At 35.3% G+C, this 21,332-nt stretch overlaps 1 protein-coding gene across 1 annotated transcript in view; it reads right to left on the bottom strand.

Annotated features, from left to right (window-relative positions):
- The window catches only part of LOC107082584 (gamma-aminobutyric acid receptor subunit beta-4-like), a 70,239-nt gene that overhangs the window by 5,947 nt on the left and 42,960 nt on the right, over window positions 1-21,332 (bottom strand). Inside the window, exons 3-5 of the mRNA XM_015371351.1 lie at window positions 19,157-19,224; window positions 17,831-18,051; window positions 4,903-4,985 (exon numbers count right to left, since the gene is read on the bottom strand). Coding sequence (XP_015226837.1) covers window positions 4,903-4,985; window positions 17,831-18,051; window positions 19,157-19,224 — 372 coding nt within the window. The remainder of the gene's footprint in view (window positions 1-4,902; window positions 4,986-17,830; window positions 18,052-19,156; window positions 19,225-21,332) is intronic.

The raw sequence follows: 21,332 nt of genomic DNA, 5'->3' as shown, positions 1-21,332 counted from the left end.
AGCAGTTTGTAGCTGAGTGCAAGATGATGACCTTAATAATGTCCTGCTGCCTCAAAAGGAAGGGAACAAGTATGCATATTTACAGCTAAAACAAAGCATTGGACATGAATCCAAACTATAAAACCTTCATTGATATACAGTATGTTCAGTATATAAATAAGGCATAGCAAAGAGAAAATAAACTAAGACAAACAAGGTCAAACTAAGTCTCAACAATGTTGAAAGCTATGGAATAAAGGTTTTTTTTTTAAAGTACACAATGAAAGAGCCTCTAATGTGAAGGATTCTTTCAGAAATAAGGTGCCTCCTTTCCCTCATCTCTGTATTGGCAAGAGCTGCTGAGCAGCTGACCTGTGATGCCGATGGGGTAAGTCGGGATGGAAGCGCAGGGAGGTAAGGCAGCGTAAGGTAATTCAAAGATTTGAGGTAAAATAGGAACTCTAAAATGCACACGCTGCTGGTGGAGCCAGTAGAGCTACAGTCCAACACTTAGCTTTTGGTCATAAACGATGAATAACAAACAAAAGAACAAGGCTGCAGAAACTTTCGGCTATTTGTCAAGGTTGCCCATTAAAACAGAAAATTGAGCATTGTTTGGTTTGAGATGAACTCAGAGTAGAGTCACAGTTCCAAACATTTTTCCAAAGATACCAATAGAGGAGGTTTGTTCCATCTGGAAGGGGGCCTTTTCTAAGGCAGTGCTTTGGCTGGAAGCCACCTAGAGTAGATCTCAGAGCAAAGCCAGGATTTGGCGAGGAAAGCCAACTGTTTGTGTTGCTTGACAATGTCTTAGAGCAGGGGTCACCAGAGTGGTGCCCGCGGGCACCAAGGGGCCCTGAGGGACCATACGGGGCACTCAGCATCTTCTGAAAAAAGAGCAACTCCCCATTAGACTAAGTTTAAAATTTTATTTATGCTGCTTCTTTTATTGTTTATCATTCATAGAGTATTTTCTCATATTAATTATTTAAAACAGTTAAGTATTTATAGGGATTTATAAATGGCAATAACTTAAAGCAAATTAGAATTAGAAGTTTATTATCTATCCTCCAATTCATAAGTCAGTATTGGCCTATCCTATGTCCTAATGAGGTTGGTGACCCCTGAGTCATTTAGAGTTATTTAGGAGTGATAGCTGGTAAGAAAAAAAAAGTCTCTATATGACTGATGTAAGTCATGCATGTTTATGACCAATGGATGGTAGTTATAAATATTATTATTATTACTATTATTATTATTATTATTATTACATAATAAAAATACCAATAAAAATAAAGCCCCTGCTTTCCTCTATGGCAAACTTTTAATAGCATTAAACCATGATGTCATATCAATATAATTCTCATAGCAATCATTGTGCACTTATCATTTTAAATGTTCATAGTTGCGGGAAAGTGGAATTAAAGGAGCGCTGGGGAAACACAAACCGTCCAATGCGTACAATTTTCTAGAACAGGTCAAGCTCAGACCTAAATCTGTCAGGCTACAATTGCATGCTCCACTCTCCAGACTCCCATGAAGCTATATCACTGCATGTATTACGACCAGCATGAATATTCATTAACATGTGTCACATGCAACAACGCTGCCATGCATTCTCTACTGGCAATGCAATTGAAAGTGACTACAGCAGTAGATTTATGAGAATAAGCTAGCACGCACTTGATGCAGAGCTTTTTCTCAATCGGGGTAAGTGTTACCACATATCACATCCGCAGCCCTACATCCAGACCTGTGTGGCATTAAACCTACTACAGGACTAGGATTCATTACTATTAAATCTCTCTGAGAGGTTATAGAGTAAGAAAATGTGACATTGTCCATGAAATTGAAGCAACTGACTGCCTAATCCATCAAACCGTGGTTAATGCGCACCAGTCACTAGTGCAAAGCACTCCATGAGGATAAACAGCAGATATTCTGCAACTTTTTAATTCATGGCCTGTCTATATTTCATTGCTTACTCCAGCGCCCCAGAGGTAGCAGTCTGCACTTCTCATGCTGAATAGCCTGTACCAGAAAAAATCTGATGTATTGAGCAAGTCCGCATGACTGATGGCGTGATCATTGAAAATGATCACACAAATGCAGTTTCTAATTACAAAACAAGCTTTTTCTTCTTGAAAAATTAACGATTTATCCACCTGAACCTGAAAATGTCTTGAGGCATTATTCCTCAGTGGTTCTGAGAAAATATTAATCTATGATTACAGTTTGGAAAACTCAGTGTTGAGTTAGTAAATGGGAGGACATTTCATGACGGTACTTAAAACTTGTGGGGGCATTTACATATTATAGCAATCGCAGTTGATTTTAAAACAGTTGCATACATATATAATATAACCCAGAACAATGCAGAGATAAGTTGCATTTATTTAAGGCATTAATGGATTAATGAGGCCTTTTAAATTATTCGTCCTTTTCACAATGCTTCAGGCTTACAAGACACACCTAGTTCACGTTCAGCAATACTTATACTGACAGGGAAACTCATTAAAAATACATTTCTTACAGTGCCTTTCAATGTTTTTTATGTACATTAATCTTCTTTAAATCTGGTCATGTTACAAACCAAACTAGCACAGGAATATTGAAGCATGCTTGTTTAAAATTGTTTGAGGTTAATTTTTTACACTCTGGACCTCTGTCATCCAATCCCCGTCATAATAAAACTTGGCTTTGGTGAAAATATGGTTAGATGGATTAAAACCTATTTAACAAAACACATCCAGTTTGTTTGATGGGATTCGTTTTTGTCAGATCTGGTCACAATGAGCAAGGGGGACCCACTATAGGCTATTTGGGTGCACCAGCTCCTCTAACCCTAGATAAATCAAATATCTGACAAGCTTAACTTCTTCTCTTTTATCTTATGGACGCTGATAAGAGCTTTATACACATTGCATGATACCCATACAGAGTCAGGAAAGATAGGTCTGTCTTATTTTGGCCCATGGTTTTAGAATCATCTGCAGTTGAGATTAAACTTTTAATTTCTGTAACTATTTTCAAGCAAACGATCAGAGGTTTCAGACAAATCTTTCACACATATTTAGGTGCAGACACACTTACAGAAACACTAACATTTAAATGTTTTATTCTCTCGGTTTTATTGTTTAATACTTTGTTGTTTTTGTTAACGATCTAGCAAAAGAAATACAAACAATTAAGTGTTTCATTTAGTGTATTATTATTTTATGCTTTGTTTTTTTGGGGGGTGAGTGATCCTAAAATACTGCTAATTTTTGTAAATGTAATGGCTTGTTTGCCTTTTACATTGTGCTTTGCCAGGGCATCCTTCTCAATGGATTTATATTTTTCCTGGCAAAATAAAGTTTAAGAAAAAAAAGTTACAATCCCTTTATATTGGGACCCAAAAATAAAACATTGGCAGCCAATTCCTCTTTCATCCAAGCACAGCTCAGTATATACTTAGTAGAGTTGCCACTATATGAAGAAGAATTTCTATTATATTGGTGAATGGTATGAACTGGATGGATGGATTTTTTTAGGAAGAGTGATATTTAGATTCTGGTTTATGTTTTTTTTTTAAAGAGTAATTTGGTTAAGAAGCCAAGAGACTCTAGTTATCTCTTGAGGAGCTTCAGAAATACACAGTCATGTTGGCGAAATCTGACAACTTAATGTGAAAAGTTTGTGAAGCCCATAACTTTGGCCTATACAGAAAAAGTTAATCGCTAGAAGAAAGCAAGAAGTCCTGTTTTCACATAGACACAGGCCGTACAGGGGGAATGTAGCAAATGTGGCAGAAAATAAACATTATACAAGCAATACTAAAATAAAACCTATTTGATGCTTTAAGAGCTTAAGGGATGAGGCAGAACTATACTTTCAAGCAGAGCTCATCTTTCCTGGACAAAGGCATCTAGTATGGAGCTAGTTTATTCTGTTATTACAGCTGCCAAACCATTGGGAGTGTCATGAGACTTTAGATTTTGTCTGAGAATGCAACTTACAAGCCAAGGGAGATCAAACACTTGCCAGCAGCCGCATTGCTAAGCAACAGACAGCATAACAACTATAATTTCGCATTACTACCATAGTGGCTTGCTAAGTACAAAGAGATGTATGCTTTCTGCATTTGGGTTGTACCAAGTGCGGTTTATATCTAAACCTGTAGCAAACAGTACCAGGGTCCATTTGAAAGCAAACAATGACTACCTGAAAATAGGGTCTTGGTCCATTTGTTTGGTCTGAACCAGAATTTGCTGGTCTGCTTTCATACCCACACAAAAGTTCCAGACCAAGGGGGGGAAAGAAATTTTGGCTTGTTTAAGGAACCCAAATGTGTTAAATGTGAATACGAATAAGTAAATTGTAACCAATTTGTTTGTATGATGCGATTGAATTGGCTTTGTGAAACGTCTTGAAATGTCTTTTGACTTAAAGTTATAGAAATGAACTGGCATTAAATAAACATTGGCTGCACAGTGGTGCAGTTTGTAGGTTCTTGGTTCGATTCTTTCTGTATGGAATTGGAATATTCTCCCCATCCATGTGGGGTCTCTCTCAAGCTGTTAAAAACATCGCAGTTATGTTAAATGGCTTCTCTAAACAGGAAAAAATTACTTTGATCCAAAATGATCAGATAAAACTTAGCAAAGCTCATACACGGTTGTTGGTGATTTTGTCCTAAGAGCCCAAAGAGGAATTTAAATGCCAGACACAATGAAAGTTTGCACAATCCTCAAAGAAAGGCTATCCTTTCTAACAAAGTCTGACATATTATGCGCTGAACATTTGTTAAACTGGTGTCCTCAAACTGTAGAATGACTACATGTGGTTCAGCCACAAACATGTCATACGCTTCCATAGGTTCATGAAAATAAAAATCAATTTGAACGAAGAGACAAAATGTTCAGTGAAATATGAAAAACTTACAGCTTTCAATTTCCAGAGTGCAGTTCTGTTCATCAAGAGGGTACCTCCTTAAATCCATCATGCAGGCAGCAGTAGTTGTTATTCTAAGGACAGAGTAGAAAGACATGAAGTTACGGGTCAACATGTAGAGTGATGATATCAGCAAGAGATCAGTCTTCAGCGACATTAATTTACAATAACAGTGCTTACAGGACTCAAAACTAATGATTTCGATGTTTGTTCAAAATATGCCTATAGAAATTGGACAATACAACATTTCAATGGATTTGAGTTGGTGGGAAAACTTTATTATTTTAAAGTAATGGTATCTCCAAGTTCTCTTCTATATGGAATATTTAGCATTCTCAAAAAAGTCTAGTAATGTACCGTTTTCTTATATACAGCCCATATCGCTTTGCTTCAGTTTTATTTCTTGACAGCTTTTATTTATTGCCACTGTCGAGAAGCGGATTTCTGCAAGGTAGCCTTAGAAAAGATGTATGCATAGCAGTTTATTAGTGTCAGTAATAATTTCCAGCCGCCTCGGAAAAAAACAGCTTTTGCAACAAATTACGCATATAGGGGGTCCTTTGCATTTAGCTGAGACATTTACCCGTACAGCAAATTTAAGCAATTACATTTTTTGCTGTTGATGCCAGTTGCTATGTGTTCATCATACTGACTCTCATTAACTTCCTGCCCTCTCTTGCTATTCCTTTAAGAATGTATTACAAAAAAAATACAAATTTCGATGTGCACAACATGCATCTTTTTTATGTGTATAGGTCATTACACAAGCCATATAAAGTTTTACTCTTCACAGAGTGCAACTCATTTTTTTTCAATCATGCAAGCTACAAATATAAAGTTTTAAGGTTTTACATTGGTGCAGTAAACAAATGTACACAGCCATGTACAATACCCTGAATTACTAATGCAAGAGATAATAAGCTGTTTGCCTTGTAAAATATTGCTCGAATACAGAGTCTGTAAATTGTTCACGGTGGCTTGCCCATAGTTCTGTCGGCAGGTAATTGGAAAACAAAATATGTTCCTCTGAAACTGATTCGGGCAGATTTATGCAGAGGCATGTACGCCTTCTGTGACCATGATGAGAAAAAAAGGCTCTATGAAGTCAAAAGACATTAATGCATGAACCAAAAAGTGTGACAGGTATGAGATGCATTCTGCTGCACAAGCACAAAGCTGCTCAAACTGCATTCGGTTCTGCTCTCCTGCACTGCACCCTCCTGCTGCCTCTTGGTGTCTACCTGCTAAGAGCTACTATTGTTGCCCATTGTGAAGAGACAAAGCCTAATTACATTAATAACAAAGGTTACTCGGCAAACATGATTTAAGGCTAAAAGTTTGACTAAAGCATATATATATTTTAAGAGTTGGCATGTATTAGACTCTGAAAAGATGAGGGCCCATTTTGTTTTCTAAATCACTCATTCATTGTTACTCTTTGAGAAAAGCTTGAAGAAGGCTAAGAAAGGTTCATAGGTTAAGCTGAATGTTCTTTGCTATAATAATAACCCTAATTAAGTAATCCCACATATATAATGGGGGATATAACAAAGAAACCCATAAAGTTTAAAAAAAGGAAGAAATTTATCCGAAAAATGTAATTGAATTAAATTAATTTCAATTGAAGTTATTTATATAGCACTAACTCACAACACATATCATCTTGAGTTACTTTGCAAAGACAATTCAACCAGATCATACAGTCAGACTGGTTCTAAAGGAAATCTATAATCATCAACATCGTCATTGGATTATTCAGCAAAGGTATCACAACTGCATCTCCAGCCCATAAAAATATAATGGATAAAGATAGCATATTCAAATGTATTTATTATTTTGGATCTTTGTTCAGCAAGATTTCTAATCAAAAACATCTTTTAAAATGTAAAGTTATTGTTGTAAAAAAAAAACAAAATAAAAACCAATATCTATCTTCTAAACATCAAACCAATTTAACAAATCTACAGTCAAAGCTTTCTCCCCCACAAAATCTGATCTATTAGCATTGCCAAGATAAGAAAGTAGTCAGGGTATTTTATGTAAAAAAAATCTCAAAGATATATGTAGTATTGTAGAGTCAAACAAAACAAATGCAGACTCAAATAAATACCAATGTGGTTAACATATGTAGGACTAGCTCTAAAGGATAAATATGGACTATATTAAATGATGCGCAATGGCGACCAGGGTGTACCTAACCTTGCTTACACCTGCTAGACTAGGAGGCAGGTTGAATTTTGTGGATTAAGCAACTATTATATCACAATTGCAATTATCTGTCATTTTAAAAATGTTAATAGTAAACCTAAATGCTGAATGTTTAAGTTTATTTATTAAGTCAAATATGGCTTGTACTATCTTGGTTTAATATATATTTTTGAAGACTTTTTCGTTAAATATTAGTGTTTAGAGTTATAACAACAGTATCTTAATAAGGTAGCAGCGCTCCAGATGTTCACAGTCAATTACTGAAGTACAAACATCAGAAGTCTAATGAAATCGCTGAAAGTCGGCCCCGAGTTTCTTATTCATCAATGTTAGCAATAGGCCTAGCTCTCAAGGTACAAGATAAACAGCAGACCTTAAATTAGATTTAGGTACTAGATCTACCAATCTTAGATTTCGCTTTGTTTACCCTTCTCTTGGTCTTCACATAATATGCAAAGAAGAAGAAATCGACAACACTTTCAGTGTAAACGTCCAGCAATCATTATAAATATGGCTGCACCTCGCAACTGGAGAAGGGTGCCACTTAATTACTACACAGCTAGATCAAAATTTAAGATTTTCCCAGCTGATATTTTCTCTGTTAAAGTAAAAAAAAAGAAATGTTTGGCACTTACCAGTGATTAACTGTAGACACACCATTCTATTTCTAATTACGATTAGCAAGACCACGGTCTCTTTCTTTAGGTGTTGCTAATAATTGTTTGTGAAGCAGCAACCCTGTCTACCACATAATGTGAAAATTAACTTTTTTTTTTACTATAAATCTTCCATTTTATAATTTCTCCTTAATACGCATACAAACCATTCCCCTGATGTAAACAAGTCACAGAATAAATGGAGGACCTCATTGTATTTTCCCCTTTGCCTGGAGGTCTGCATTGACCAACTGGTCCAAGTCTTTTTTCTGATACTTAACAAGTCTTTAAAGCTGTGTGAGGATTCTTCCTATTTCAAATAATTTATCATAATCCAGTGATAATACATCATGACCAATTCAGTTATGTCTACAAAGAGGATTGTTAAGACTGACCTACCCTTTATCCATTTACCCTTTTTAGGATTTTTACAGATCTAGGGTCAGAAAAAGGTATGCTAACATACCCCAATAACAACTGGAGGTACCTAACGTTTATACTGAAGGAAGCAAAAAGTATTCACTCCCTCACAGATCCTTCTTAAATAAAACAGATCAACAACTGACTATATATCATCAGACAAAGATAACCTGTGTAAATACAAAATGCAGCTGTATATGTAGTTTTTTTTCAAACCTATGATCTCTTCCTGTTAAGCCATCTATCAAATGTGATTAGCCAGTTTTTGGCTCAATTCTTGCAGATAAGGCCAGTCGTAAACTGTTAGATCTGCAGGATCATAGGACTCCTTAAATAGAGCTCAGCTGAAATTAACAAGTAGGAAAATCCATTACCAAAAGCAACACTTCTTGTCCCGTCTAATGATATTCATGAGCAGATAAGTCTGGATTGCAGTCGATCAAATTGATCAGTTGGGAAGGGCTTAGAAAAAATCTTTACACCACCACACCCACTGTTCACTTTTCAGAAGCATACAGGATTTGATGTGTCAATCTGTGCCAACCTGACATAACAAAAAAGTAAAAAAAAAACAAAAACACTGGACTTTCCTTTCCAAGTTTGATGACATTTCGCTTCCCACCCAGAAACTTTTCTTAATTCAAAATGTCTAAAGTAGCGTTAAGTTCCAGGCTTTACAGGGTAGCCCAAAAAAAAAACCTTGTTATGGCTTAGGAAACATGCAAATTCAAACAAAAACAATTACAGTTACCTCTAACGGTACTGAAATTCTCTGTCTACTTGTATAACATTTATGTTTATGATTTTGCAAAAAAAAAAAAAGAGCAAATCTGAACCAAGATTCATATGGAACAAATCTCTGCAAATGTTTCCCCAAGGGAAAAGAAGAAAGTAAACTATTAACGACTTTGCAATACATTATCTCATACACCGTTTCCATTTAGTCTAAAAGCAAAATTCCAAACATCTTGATGCTAGGTGGGGAAAAAAGGCAGAAGAATCAGAGACAGCTGCATGAAGCAGTGGACAAGAAAGAATGCTTGGATCCCCTGGCAGAAGCACAGCGGAAATAAAACTGACTTTATATGTGGCAGTTAACAAGTCAGGAGAGAGTCATCACTTGAGCAGACTCGAGTTGGGACAGCTCGCAGCAAAGGGTTTGGGATTTGAACTTGTCAGCAGATGTAGGTCAGCAAATTACAGTCCCATCAGAGCTGATCCACAGTCTCCGACCTGGGCAACACAGCTGTCCGATGCTCAGGACATTTTACCTTTGTATATTTCAAGATGTTGGAGATTTGTATGTGGATCCAAAGACAGTCTCATGAAAAACAACTCATAAACAGATGCATTAACACAAATTAAGGCCTAACACCCATGGGGGAGAACAGCTAAGTGGGGTATGGTCTCAAGAAATTCAGGGACTTTACATTAGAAATGCAGCACTGAACTTTACCATGACTCGGTTGGCATGCTCAACCAAGTTTTTTTTTTTTTTTTCTTTTTTTCTAGTGTTTAATCAATGTTTGAATCCCACGCAGTCTATTTCTGTAGTCGTCTTTGTGTGGTTGCTTCCCTACCACAGAAGATCATTGTACTATTAGAGGCACTTGGCTTCATAAACACAGGAAAAAAGAGAACAGAGTCTGGAATAGATAAAAAGAAAACACAATCTGGTCAGAGCTTAGCTCAACAAAGCCTCCAATGCTCTCAGGGCCCACTACATTATCAAACAAGCTCCATCAGTCTGCTAATGATGAGTCAGCTTCTCATTTCACAGGCAAGGTAGGACTATCAACTCCATCCGTTTCACATTGTCAGACTTCTTTAACTGATGTTTAACACTATTCTCTGCATCCTAATGATCTTTTTTTTTTTTTTACAGATCTCAGAACAACTGAGATCTGTAAGTTCAGGCCAATTAAATAATTATGTATTGTGATTATATCTACAGGTGCATCAGCGCTCTTCCATCTGTCACTGTCCAATTTTTCGCTTGGGATAATGTCCACACTAATACTTACTATTGCTAAAGGTAACAAAATTAATTCACAGTTGATTACTACACATGGTGGAAGGTTTAATGGGACTTTGTCATGTAGTTAGATATTAGAAATTACTCTCTTTCTTTTTAAGTTAAAAATAACCACTGAAACTATAAGAAAAGAAGGATTTGGTCAATTTGTATTTTTGTATAATTATTTTCTTAAAAGGTTATAAGCAGATAATACCTTTCTGCAATATTTAACCTGCTTATTAAATTCATTTAGTGTATTTCTTCAAGACCTTACTTTAATAGCTGATGTAATAATAAGCCAGGCTTTATTTGATTCCTAAATAATGAAGTAAAAAAAAAACCCAGCAACATAAAATAAATACATGAAACATCTTTCTCATAATTTTTTCAACAAAATTTTACCTTCTTTTAAGATTACATCCTTTTGACACTATAGATATTTTCATTTATTTCATTGTATTTATTCTCCAGATACAGAGTATTAAATTGTATAAACACTGTATAGTACAATACTCTATTTGTCTTATTTTCCTATCTCTTGTTTTGATACTCATTTCTAAGGAGCACTATTTGTGACCACTTCTACTTATCCTTTGCTGCTGTAAACACCACAATTTCCCAATTGTGGGACAATAAACAAATTTTCTATTCTATTCTAAATACATCTAGAATTAGGTTATGTAGAATATCAGATCATTTGTCCTTTCCTACAAATAGTATTCCTTACAAATCAGAGTTCTGTTAAAACGATATTCAAAAATCATTTTGCAGAAAATAAATGGGATTTGATTTAAACTTGAACTGATCACAATTAATTTCAAAGCTATTAACTATATTGGCTGTCATTCGATATGCACCACCATCTCTTTTAGAGGCTGAACTTATGTTTTGCATCTTGTCTGTCTGTAATTTTGCCTGGTCAGACTTAATCCACATGTAAAAAATAAAATAAAAAATAAAAATATAGACTGTAAAATGCAAACTTAATTGTCTGCAATCATTAGATTGGTTGTAACTATTATTACCTCTCTACACCTCTATTATTATTAGCAGAGTTGTAGAGAGGACCCCAAATTGGACTCAAGTAAGCATAGTACTATTTTTAACATATTTTTACTTATCAAAGTAAAAGAGAAATTATTGAGACACGAGTAAAAATGTCAAAAGTAATTGGTACCATATAACTAATCATAACATCTAATTTACTTTAAACAATCATTTAATAAGACAGACCAAAACACAAAACTGGTGTTTTTAGAGTGAAATTAAATAATGAACAGGAATGAAAAATTTATAGGAAAATGAACTCCGGAAGAATAAACACTTCTCCGAATTGAAATTTTCCAACGCCAAACCTCTGAAACCAGTACTTACTGTAATACACTATCAGTATATGTTAGAGCAGAAAATTCAGCTAATGTAGAATGAACAAAGCCTTTGTACAAAAAAGAAAAGTCATTTTAGAAAACCCTAACTGTCTGTGTATTTTAATTTTAAATCTTCCTGTTGTTTGTTCCGTAATTGTATTCATTGTAGGTAGATTAGCCAAAGCATATACTTAAGTAAAAGTATTGATACTTTATAAAAATGTTAGTCAAGTAAAAGTAAAAGCCATGGTGCAGTAAAACAACTCCTAAAACTGCATTTTGGTCAAGAAGTTAATCAAGGAGACGTAACAAGTTAGAACCTAAAACTGGTTCTTAATCTATATTTTTTATTTTATGTTAGATATTTAATAACTTTCTTCATTTTCAATTGATTCTTTTTTTTCATGAATTTTGAAATATTTCATAACTAAATTGTTGTGTTACTACATAATTTGAGAAACTACTTATTTTCTTCTTAATTAAGCAAATCTAAATTAATTACATAAACTTACCTATAGTAAGTTACTTTTAATAAGAGCGGATATTGAAAGTAATTGGCTGTAGCTGTTGTTTTACTAAATTTGAGCGAATATGCTTTCTTTCTCAGCTAGAAATCTAAATACACATCTGACTGAAAAAAAATGTCAACCTTACTATTCAGTGCCAGATTATATAGATAAATTAAATAAAAAAGAAAGAAAAGAGTTTTGAAAAAGAGGTCATGTCAGCTCATACTGGGAGTGGGTGCTAAAATAAAACTGGTTGATCAAGGCAACTCAAGTTAAAATCACAACAAAGAGCCTGTCTTAAGATAATTCAAGTCTAAAAATAAAGATAAACAAAAGAACTAGCACATCTCCCAGTGACTGACTAAAGAACCACACAAAGAGTTTTATGTGCTTGTGACTTTTCTCGGTTTGAGTTCTGCCGTACACGGAGGGGGCCAGTTCAAACAACCAGCCTTAAAATGTAGCACACACTGTGTATAATAGCCAAAGCTGAGTACAGTGAAATGTAAATTAATCAGTGTAAAAACTATAAACATCTATTGTTAGATGTGCCATTTGTTCTGGGGGAAAAAAAAAGATTCCCCATACAACCCCGAAGCAAAGTCAAACACTTTAACAAAGCGCTTTAATTATATGCTTGCAGGAGGCTTGTAAAAGGTCCTGGAAACACCACTGGATATATATTATGAGATGCTGCTAATTACAGAACAGTGTAAAAAATGATCTGGAGGACAGATCCAAGGACTTGAAGTCATTGGCCATACCCTACTGTGAGAAACCATCACTAGAAATGAGTTCTATTTAAACTTTTTGATATTAACTTTATTCCCTGACAACTATATTTCCATAAATCAAAGTTAAAGAAAAGAAAAATCGTTTTGAAAGCTAAAGCAGGCACCTTGCATTATCAAGGCTGTCTGGTTGAATTATCGCCACCAACCTTTAGGTTCAACCAAAGCAACTAACTGCACTATATTTGATCTTTTTTTTTTTATCTTCAATACCCATGGTCACCACAATTCATGTCTAATCAGATGGAAATAATTATGGAAAGATGAACTGATTAGTTGCAACCAGACATCTACATGTAGCTAACAGATCTTATTTAGGGAGGGATAAATTTACCACTCACTCTGAGCCTCTGCTATAACTATAGTTGGTCTATTTAAAAAGCCAATTATCTCTATTTTATAACATGCAATTAAAAAGAAACGGTCAATTTAGGTGATCTTTTAATTTTAATGATTGTGGCAGAATGCCTATCACTAACACTGTAGTTAAAGTATCACTTCCTATATGCATTTTGTAATGTTGCAGACACAAGCTTCATGTTATGTGAGATAGGCAAGCAAAAGCATTTCCAGCTCTGTAAAATGTAAAGAAAAGGATAACCTTTTTTAATCAAAAAAAAAAACAAAACACAACTGAATAGTGTGGTGTACACATTTTTTTCTGCTTGTCACTGCAAATATAGCTGTGCTTTGACATATACTGTACCTGCTTTGCCTGCTGAGAGGATACAATTTTTTTCATGTTGTCCTTTGCAAAATAGCTAAAAAAAAATAGCTCAGTCAGATTGGTTTGTGAGCATCTATGAATGTCCATATTCAAGTCCTGCGACCCATATATGGATTCATTAAGGTCAGGACTTTGTAAGAGCTCACGTAAATAGGAATAAACTTGGATCAAAACTATTCCACTGTAGCATTTAATGGATTCAGCTCTTTTGTGCCATGAACTCTGATCAGTGTTTCTGCTTAGAACAGGCATCCCCATGCATAACGGGTATGGAAAATGTTCAATTTGCAAATCACCTTTGTGTTCTTGGTCCTTATGATTTAGTTTTTCTAATGTTCTTTAAATGCAGCTTGTGTGACAACATGTGTTTTAGACGTATCCAAGATTGAAAAAGAACAAACTGTGTCACCATTAATCAAAGCAAGTAGGGACTGAAGAATATGAGAACTGTGCTAAATTACAGTGGATCTGAATTACATGTGATCTGAATAAACGTTCCTAGCTGCTCCGCTCAGTGCTCCCAAAGGCTCCTCTGAACCCAGAGAAATACTAGCAAGGCAAAATAATATCAGGGTTCCAGGCAGGATTCTATTCCAGCATCGGGATGAGGTTGGGAGCTTTACATGCGCAGAACAATTTCAGTTTCAGCCCACCTCTTAACAAATCAGAGCATCTCCATGTGACAAATAGCTCAGTATGTTCCCTCACTGCACAGATAGTTAGATAGCATATTCGCATCATTCAGAAACGCACTTAAATGTTGCTACTCTGCAGCTTTTTTGTGTTTCTTCATGTTGCAATATCAAACTTTATAGACTGTGTAAATTCATAGCCACCTGGGTAATGGCAAGCACAAAAAAAACTTAACTCGAGAGTCTGGTTGCTTCTGATTTATGCATGTTTTGCGATCAAACTTTAATGTGTTTTATTTGGATTAAGTGTAATAGGTTAAATCACAGCAGTGGATAAATGTGAGGTGGATAAAACAATTATACACAGTTTTTCCAAATGTTTAAGATGTATAAAAAGGACTCCTGTACACTAGACCTTCATCGGGAATGTAATAAAAAAATGGTTGCAGAGGACACTGGTAAAGACCTTCATCATGTATGCCTGATGAAGGTCTAGTACAAGAACACTGCAAATAAAAATGCCTTATGCAAGCTGGACAGTTTGTGGTCCTTTTTAAATTTTGATCCCTTTTCTCTTTTGCACCTTTCATGTTATTTTGATGTGCAAAGTGCACTATTAAATGGTAAAATAATGTAAAATCAGAACAGTGTGACATAGTGTATGTTTGTAATTAGCCCCTATAAACATGATACCCCTAAATGAGGTGCAATGCAACCAAGAGTTTTTCAGAATTCAAATCTCATAAATCCAGTTGTTCTGTAAAGGCCCCAGAAGTTTGTTAAATAATTCAAAGCTGTCTATAAAGTTGTCCCATTTCTTTTTGATCCTTTTTGTTTATTATTGTTATTATTATAATTTTTTTTCCCGGTGTACTATGTGTTTTCAATAAGATATATTGACAACAGAATGTGTGCATTTAGGCCTAATTTAAATATTAATATAAATGTAAATTGTCTTGTTCCATTGGCAAAGTGTTTCACATACCTCCTAAATTCAAGAAATATCAACTTCATTTAAGAAAAAAATGACTTCTTTAGATAATTTTTTTTTGCTGTACAAATAATCAGGTCAAATGTCATAGAAACACATTTTCCAATTTAAAAAATGTGATCTCTCTACTTTGATCCCATTTTTATTTAAACTAGATTTCATAAAGTAATTCATGCAATTATAATTCAGTCTGCAGATCTCCTTTCAATAAGTACTGCTGCACGTGCACATTTAGCCAGCCCACTTCTTCATGTGGTTTGTATGAGACACCCAAGCAGGAAATATAAAAAGAGGAATGATGTGTTGATCTATAATAACCAGTTACATATGGAGGTCGACAGTTGAGATCAGCAAGCTTAAGAACTCCCTCCTTGCTGTGAGGTTCATCACCATCTTGTGACATAATTTCTTGTTCCTTTTTTCTACATCGCATAACTAAAATATATCTTATCCTCTCTCAAACCGATTTAGGAAAAATTATTCACATATTTTACTCATCACAGCTATTGTAATGCCCTCTTTACGGGTCGCAATAGATCTTTTATTTTACTCCTCCTATGCCTGACTTATTACAAAATCCTTATTATCCAATTAGATTTTCACATTTTTGTTCACACCTGTGGTGCTTCAAATGATTATTTGAGTCAACTTTTTTTTTCACTTCTTTCATATATTTCTCATATGTTCTTTTAATTTACAGTGTTTTGTGACTTTGTGAAATTGGCTTATAAAAAATGAACTTAATATGTTTTTTTTATTGCAGGAGGCTCTGGTGTGCTTCATAAAAAAAGATTGTCATTAGAAAATCTTTGGCACAAATGCGTAGTTAAAATGGGCAATGCCACTAACCATAGAATTATAACCGTTGCAATAAAAAGTCTATAATGGTAGATAGATAATATTTCGGAGAGGTTATCACGAAACCTCAATCTCAGTCCCATAATAATTTAAACAAATGCTTTAAGGGGAGCAAAGGGTAACATTTCAAATTTTCTTCTTAAAATGTTAATGTAGGATGCTTAAAAGTTTAAAAGCAAGTAGCTTAAAAGTAGCTTTACCAAATAGTAAAAAAAAGGATGTCAACTTCTTAATTCGAAGAAATAATTCTGAACAAACAGACATGATTTGATGATCCAAAGTTAATTCAAAGTAAAACAGTGTTTATAAATATCTAATGTAATCTGGCATGTTTATCTGACATTAAAAAAGACAAAACCTTCACACTAGTAAGGTGATTCTTCTATGGGACAAGTGATAATGATAAAATTAGATTTTATCTATTTATAGAAAGAAATCACTAGATCAGAGTAACTAAAAAATATTTATTTAATTACTATCTTACATCCCATTTGAATCCTTCTGGAATTACTTTAAAGAACCTTCATAGAAATTTTTATACTTAGAACAAACATCTCTTCAGGTTATAAAACTTAAACAAACCAAAAGGAAATGGCTTTGAGAATATATAACAAAACCAATTTCTTTTCATTTTCAGCAAACCTAATCTGACTTTTTTAACACCCATGGGAACTTTGAAGAATGCCACTGTTCACTTTTGCTGTTGACCTAAATGTTTGCTTTTTCAGGTTGATATGAGAGGTGCTGGAGATTTTACACCTTTCTTAGGCTTTCAGGGTCATTGAATCTTTGCTTGAATGTGCCTCTCGCTTTTTCAGAAACATGGAGGATATAGCTGAGGTCATGCTAGAGGACCTATAGCTTTAAAAATAACACTTTAAAGACTGCTAGCTGATGCCAAATATAAATCTGTCATTTTTTATCCTTTCCTAGGACCAAACATCCATACTAAAATGAACAAAGATGAACCTGCTTTTTCATTGTGTTCTTCTTGCTCTCATTCTCTTCCACCACAACGTTTTGGTCAAAATTATAGTTTGCAGCATGTGTATATTTTTTTTAAATAAAATCATTGTTGTTGAATAAAACTGTAAAAAAAAAAAAAGCGCTGAATGTTGGAAAACAGTCTTATGTTTAAATTTGATCACCTTGTTTACATTTTATCAGTGCCGCACTTTAAGAAATGGAAATGTCTTGAGAGCTATACTGAATGAAATTTTGTTTTGTATACACCCTGTGTGTACAAAATGAAAATAAAAATAAAGTTTGCCTACGTCTATTGTTGTTAATTTTTACACATTTATTTCATTCTATCTATCCAAGTACTGCTCTCATAATAGAGCCACTTACTCTCTGCTGGAAGGGTCAGAGGAAGGTGACATGTATCTTAGAATGCATGAAAGATTTTTTTTGTAGCAGACACTTTGACCTCCTGAATTATTAAAGTTTTGCAAGCTTCTCCAAGAAGTGCATCATATGACGACTGCTTCGTGGTGCCAGATTGCTTGGAGGATCCGGCTGAAATTATGTGCCAAAACAAGAATTTTATTTTGATTTATTTTGATTTGCAAATTTTTGCTATACTTAATCTTAAATTCCTAGATTATTTGCACATTGAATTACACAAAGCAACCTTAATATATTTTAAATGGTGTTACATTTTTTTTGTTTTGGATTTATTTTGCATTTATTTGCACACTTACAAAACTAAGAGTTAGACCCAAACTGTTCCCTCGTGCTTACCTCAGTCCGTATAGTACTGTGCCATCAGGGTGTAACCGGATCATGCGATTTTTCACAGTCACACCATGAAGAAAGGACTTCTTGTCATTAAGGAAGTAGGTATCAGGGAGCCACAGCTGGTCTGCTACACGATTATCTAAAGTCAGGTTTAGGTTCAGCTCTCCGTAGGCCAAACGTTTGTCTCTCCAGCTCTGCTGGAAATACATTGTGATAGTGTAGTCCTGAAAACACAGAAAAAGAACCACATATAAATGCACTGAATTGGAAGGAAGGAAGGAAGGAAGGAAGGAAGGAAGGAAGGAAGGAAGGAAGGAAGGAAGGAAGGAAGGAAAGTGCGAGCTTTTCTGTGACTGACTGTGGATTCCAATTAGCAGGAGAGTATGGACTTGTGTTCTCGCCAAATAGGTTCTTGACCAGAACATATGACACGGGAAAAACGGGAGCACAAAAATAAATCAATGTCAATTGGAATGGAAGCGTACTCGGCTTGTCTGGAGCTGCATTTTACATCTTACTATTAATGGTCTCTAGAAGAAAATAATAATAATAGAGATAAACACTAATCAAATTAAAGTTTTGCCAAAAGAAAAAAAAAAATGCCATAAGAGCCAGCAGTACTTCACACATGGCTATGTTGAGAGATGGCTGCTGCAGGTGGGTTAATGTTAGCCCTGACTGAGGTTAGCCTAGGATCCCCACTGGTTGCAATGGTCCTCTTAGCATCACAACTTTCTTTTAAATTACACACTAAATCAGTACAAGCATAATGTTCTCACTTAAAATGCTTTTAAGACATACTTTTATAGAACAAAAGCAACAGAAAAGTTAACTTAATACTCTAAGCTCTGTGAAATTTTGTCCATTCTTGTTCTTGTTTTCTTGTAAATTGGAGCAGTGCTGGGGCTTAGGCTGATAAAGATTCACGAACACAAGAGAACGCAGATATTCACATATTGAGAAACGGCTTTAGCTACAGAAAAAACTAAGTTGGGAGAAAGACCTGATACAGTAATTTAACTCCTTAGAAATCAGCCATACGGCATATTTCTCTGGTCAGTCTGCCTCTCTGGCTGCATGTCAATAAGGATATGCTCTCATTCACAGAAACAATGCGTGATCAATATTTGCTGATGCGCTGATGGCTCCATGTACTCTTCCTGGTGTCTCTGTGGGTTGAGGTGGACCTCCCTTGCTAGTGTCACATTGATATACTGGACGTCAGCCTTGTGGACCACATATTTAATCCGAGAGTTAATGTGAAAACTGACTCCTCTAGGTTGGGTACAAAGACAAAAATTACCCAAGACCAAGAAGTATGTAACTCACCATGTTTACTTCTGAGATGGAGTCGATACTGGCTATATTGATGCTCATCCCTACAATGACTGGAGGACCTAAGGGAGCAAAGAAACACTTATCAGTGAAAATCAAAAAACCTTTTACATCTTATCATCTTTAAATAAGCTTTCATCTTTGTAGGTTAGGAATAATTTTTCATATTTGACACAATAGTTCAAACAAAAAAAGACATTAGGTCTTTAAAACTGGGAATAATTTTCTATTTTTTTATGTATCCTGCTTTTATAGTGTTCAATTTTTTTTTCATTGATGCTGTTTGTTCATGTTGGCTTTATATAAAAAAAATCATCTTCTCTTTGAGCATTTTACATAAAAAAAAAAAAAAAACTGAAATAGAGTGATTGATAAAGTTAGAGAGGTATAATTACTTTTGCAACACAGTACTCATACAAGATCCTATAAAAAAGTCATTATTCTTATGAACCAGTAAGGGTATTAAAAAGACAAGCATTATATTACCGTCTAACCATAACCCAAAAACTATTTTGTATAAAGTATGCTAAAGGCAGCAGGAACAAAAGGCAGTATGAGAAATGCATTACCCTCACAAGCTTACCAAATTACCCAGAGAGAATGCACCCATCCGTACTAATTTCTATGTTAGGAACCCATGTTAGGGAACAGGAAGAGCAACCGTTCCTCATCTCCATAATTACAGTATGTGTTGCAGATATGTAAGCAGTTATGCATGATTATATCTCGAAATGTACAACAACGCTCAGTCCATTTCAGCTTGCATAAACTTGCTGTTTACAAGTACAAATCCATTCACCAGCAGCCAGTGAGCACTTCAAACTGAAACTGGGTTCTGTATGAATGTTACCAGAAAAACAAATGAATATAAGCAAGCTTAAGGTTTTTGGATGTGTCAAAACCAAATGCATAATTACCATAGTGTATATTTTGATTTATTTAATAAAAATGATGAGGAAGCCCGGATTTGTGCCTTAAAAAGTTCAAGTACCACTACCAAACAAATACGCTCAGTTCTTTTAAAGTGACTTGTTAATAATACAATCATATTTTGCTTCTAAAAGGTCCAGAAAAATCTATAAAGGATATTTCCTAATGCATGATGGCCCTTTCAAAGGGGAGTCAGAACCATATTTTCTGGGTGTGAACAGAGGTGACTGTCACTTTCAGTGACTATATGAATGATTATTTCCTTTCCGCAAATAAGCCTCTCCCCACTCCCTTCTTTCTCACTTCCACTGTCGCCTTCGCTTTGCCTGAGCAAAACACAAAATGCTGACACTGAAGACAGAAAGTACACAACTGCATAGCAAATGTGGCAGCGCTGAATCAGGATTTTTTTTTTTTTATAATGTAACTTGGTTTTATAGTAGAAAATGGCATTTTTATGGCGATCATAAACAACACAGGAACAACTCATGCTAGAAGATTGTGCACACATGCACACACACACACAACACATAAACACACATATATACGTATATATGTGTTTATGAAACAGATATATTGTAGCGATATTTCTATTCCTGCCAATAGTGATCAGTGCTAACTCCAGGTCTGTCTTCCCTTCATTGTTAACAAATTAATATTTTTATCTCCTGGGCACAATTTTCACAAATCAAAATTGGAAGGGCATCTCCTGCTTTTGGTCAATGTTGGTTTTGGTTAAAATGACAAAAACAGCGGGACAAATCACCCGGTAAACATAGGTAAGGTGTGATACCGTTCTGGAGCTCAGACAGGAGCAGCAGGTAATCGGTGCAAGAACACAGGCTCAGAGAACTTCATAACCGGGACGAGGTGGCCAGCCTGTCCCCACCTCTGGAGCTAAGGAACCACATTGGTATAGGAGGGTCCTTCTTTCTCAGAAGGAGACAGGAAGAGCACATCGGCGATTGGATAAGCCTGCTGGGCAAAGATAGAGCCGAAAGTGGGGGAGAGGCTATGCTGTAGGACAGTGGTACATCAGAAAAAGGGAGACAGAGCAGGTAAAGGCAAGGCTAGCCTTTAGAGGCTAACTGTGGGAGATGGAAGGAAGACAGGGGTGGATCAAAGAAACCTACAGGGCAGACAGGGCGGCAGAGAGAAGGCGGAAGCTGGCTGGTGTCTGCTTTGGAGGTAGGATGACAAAACAGTCCTTCTAGGGCATTTACCTGGGCTGGATTTTAAA

Source organism: Cyprinodon variegatus, unplaced genomic scaffold (assembly GCF_000732505.1).
Source record: "Cyprinodon variegatus isolate N-32 unplaced genomic scaffold, C_variegatus-1.0 Scaffold56, whole genome shotgun sequence".
Taxonomy (NCBI): Eukaryota; Metazoa; Chordata; class Actinopteri; order Cyprinodontiformes; family Cyprinodontidae; genus Cyprinodon; species Cyprinodon variegatus.
Note: the sequence above shows the minus strand (reverse complement) of the source record. Positions and strands in the feature narration are given on the sequence as shown.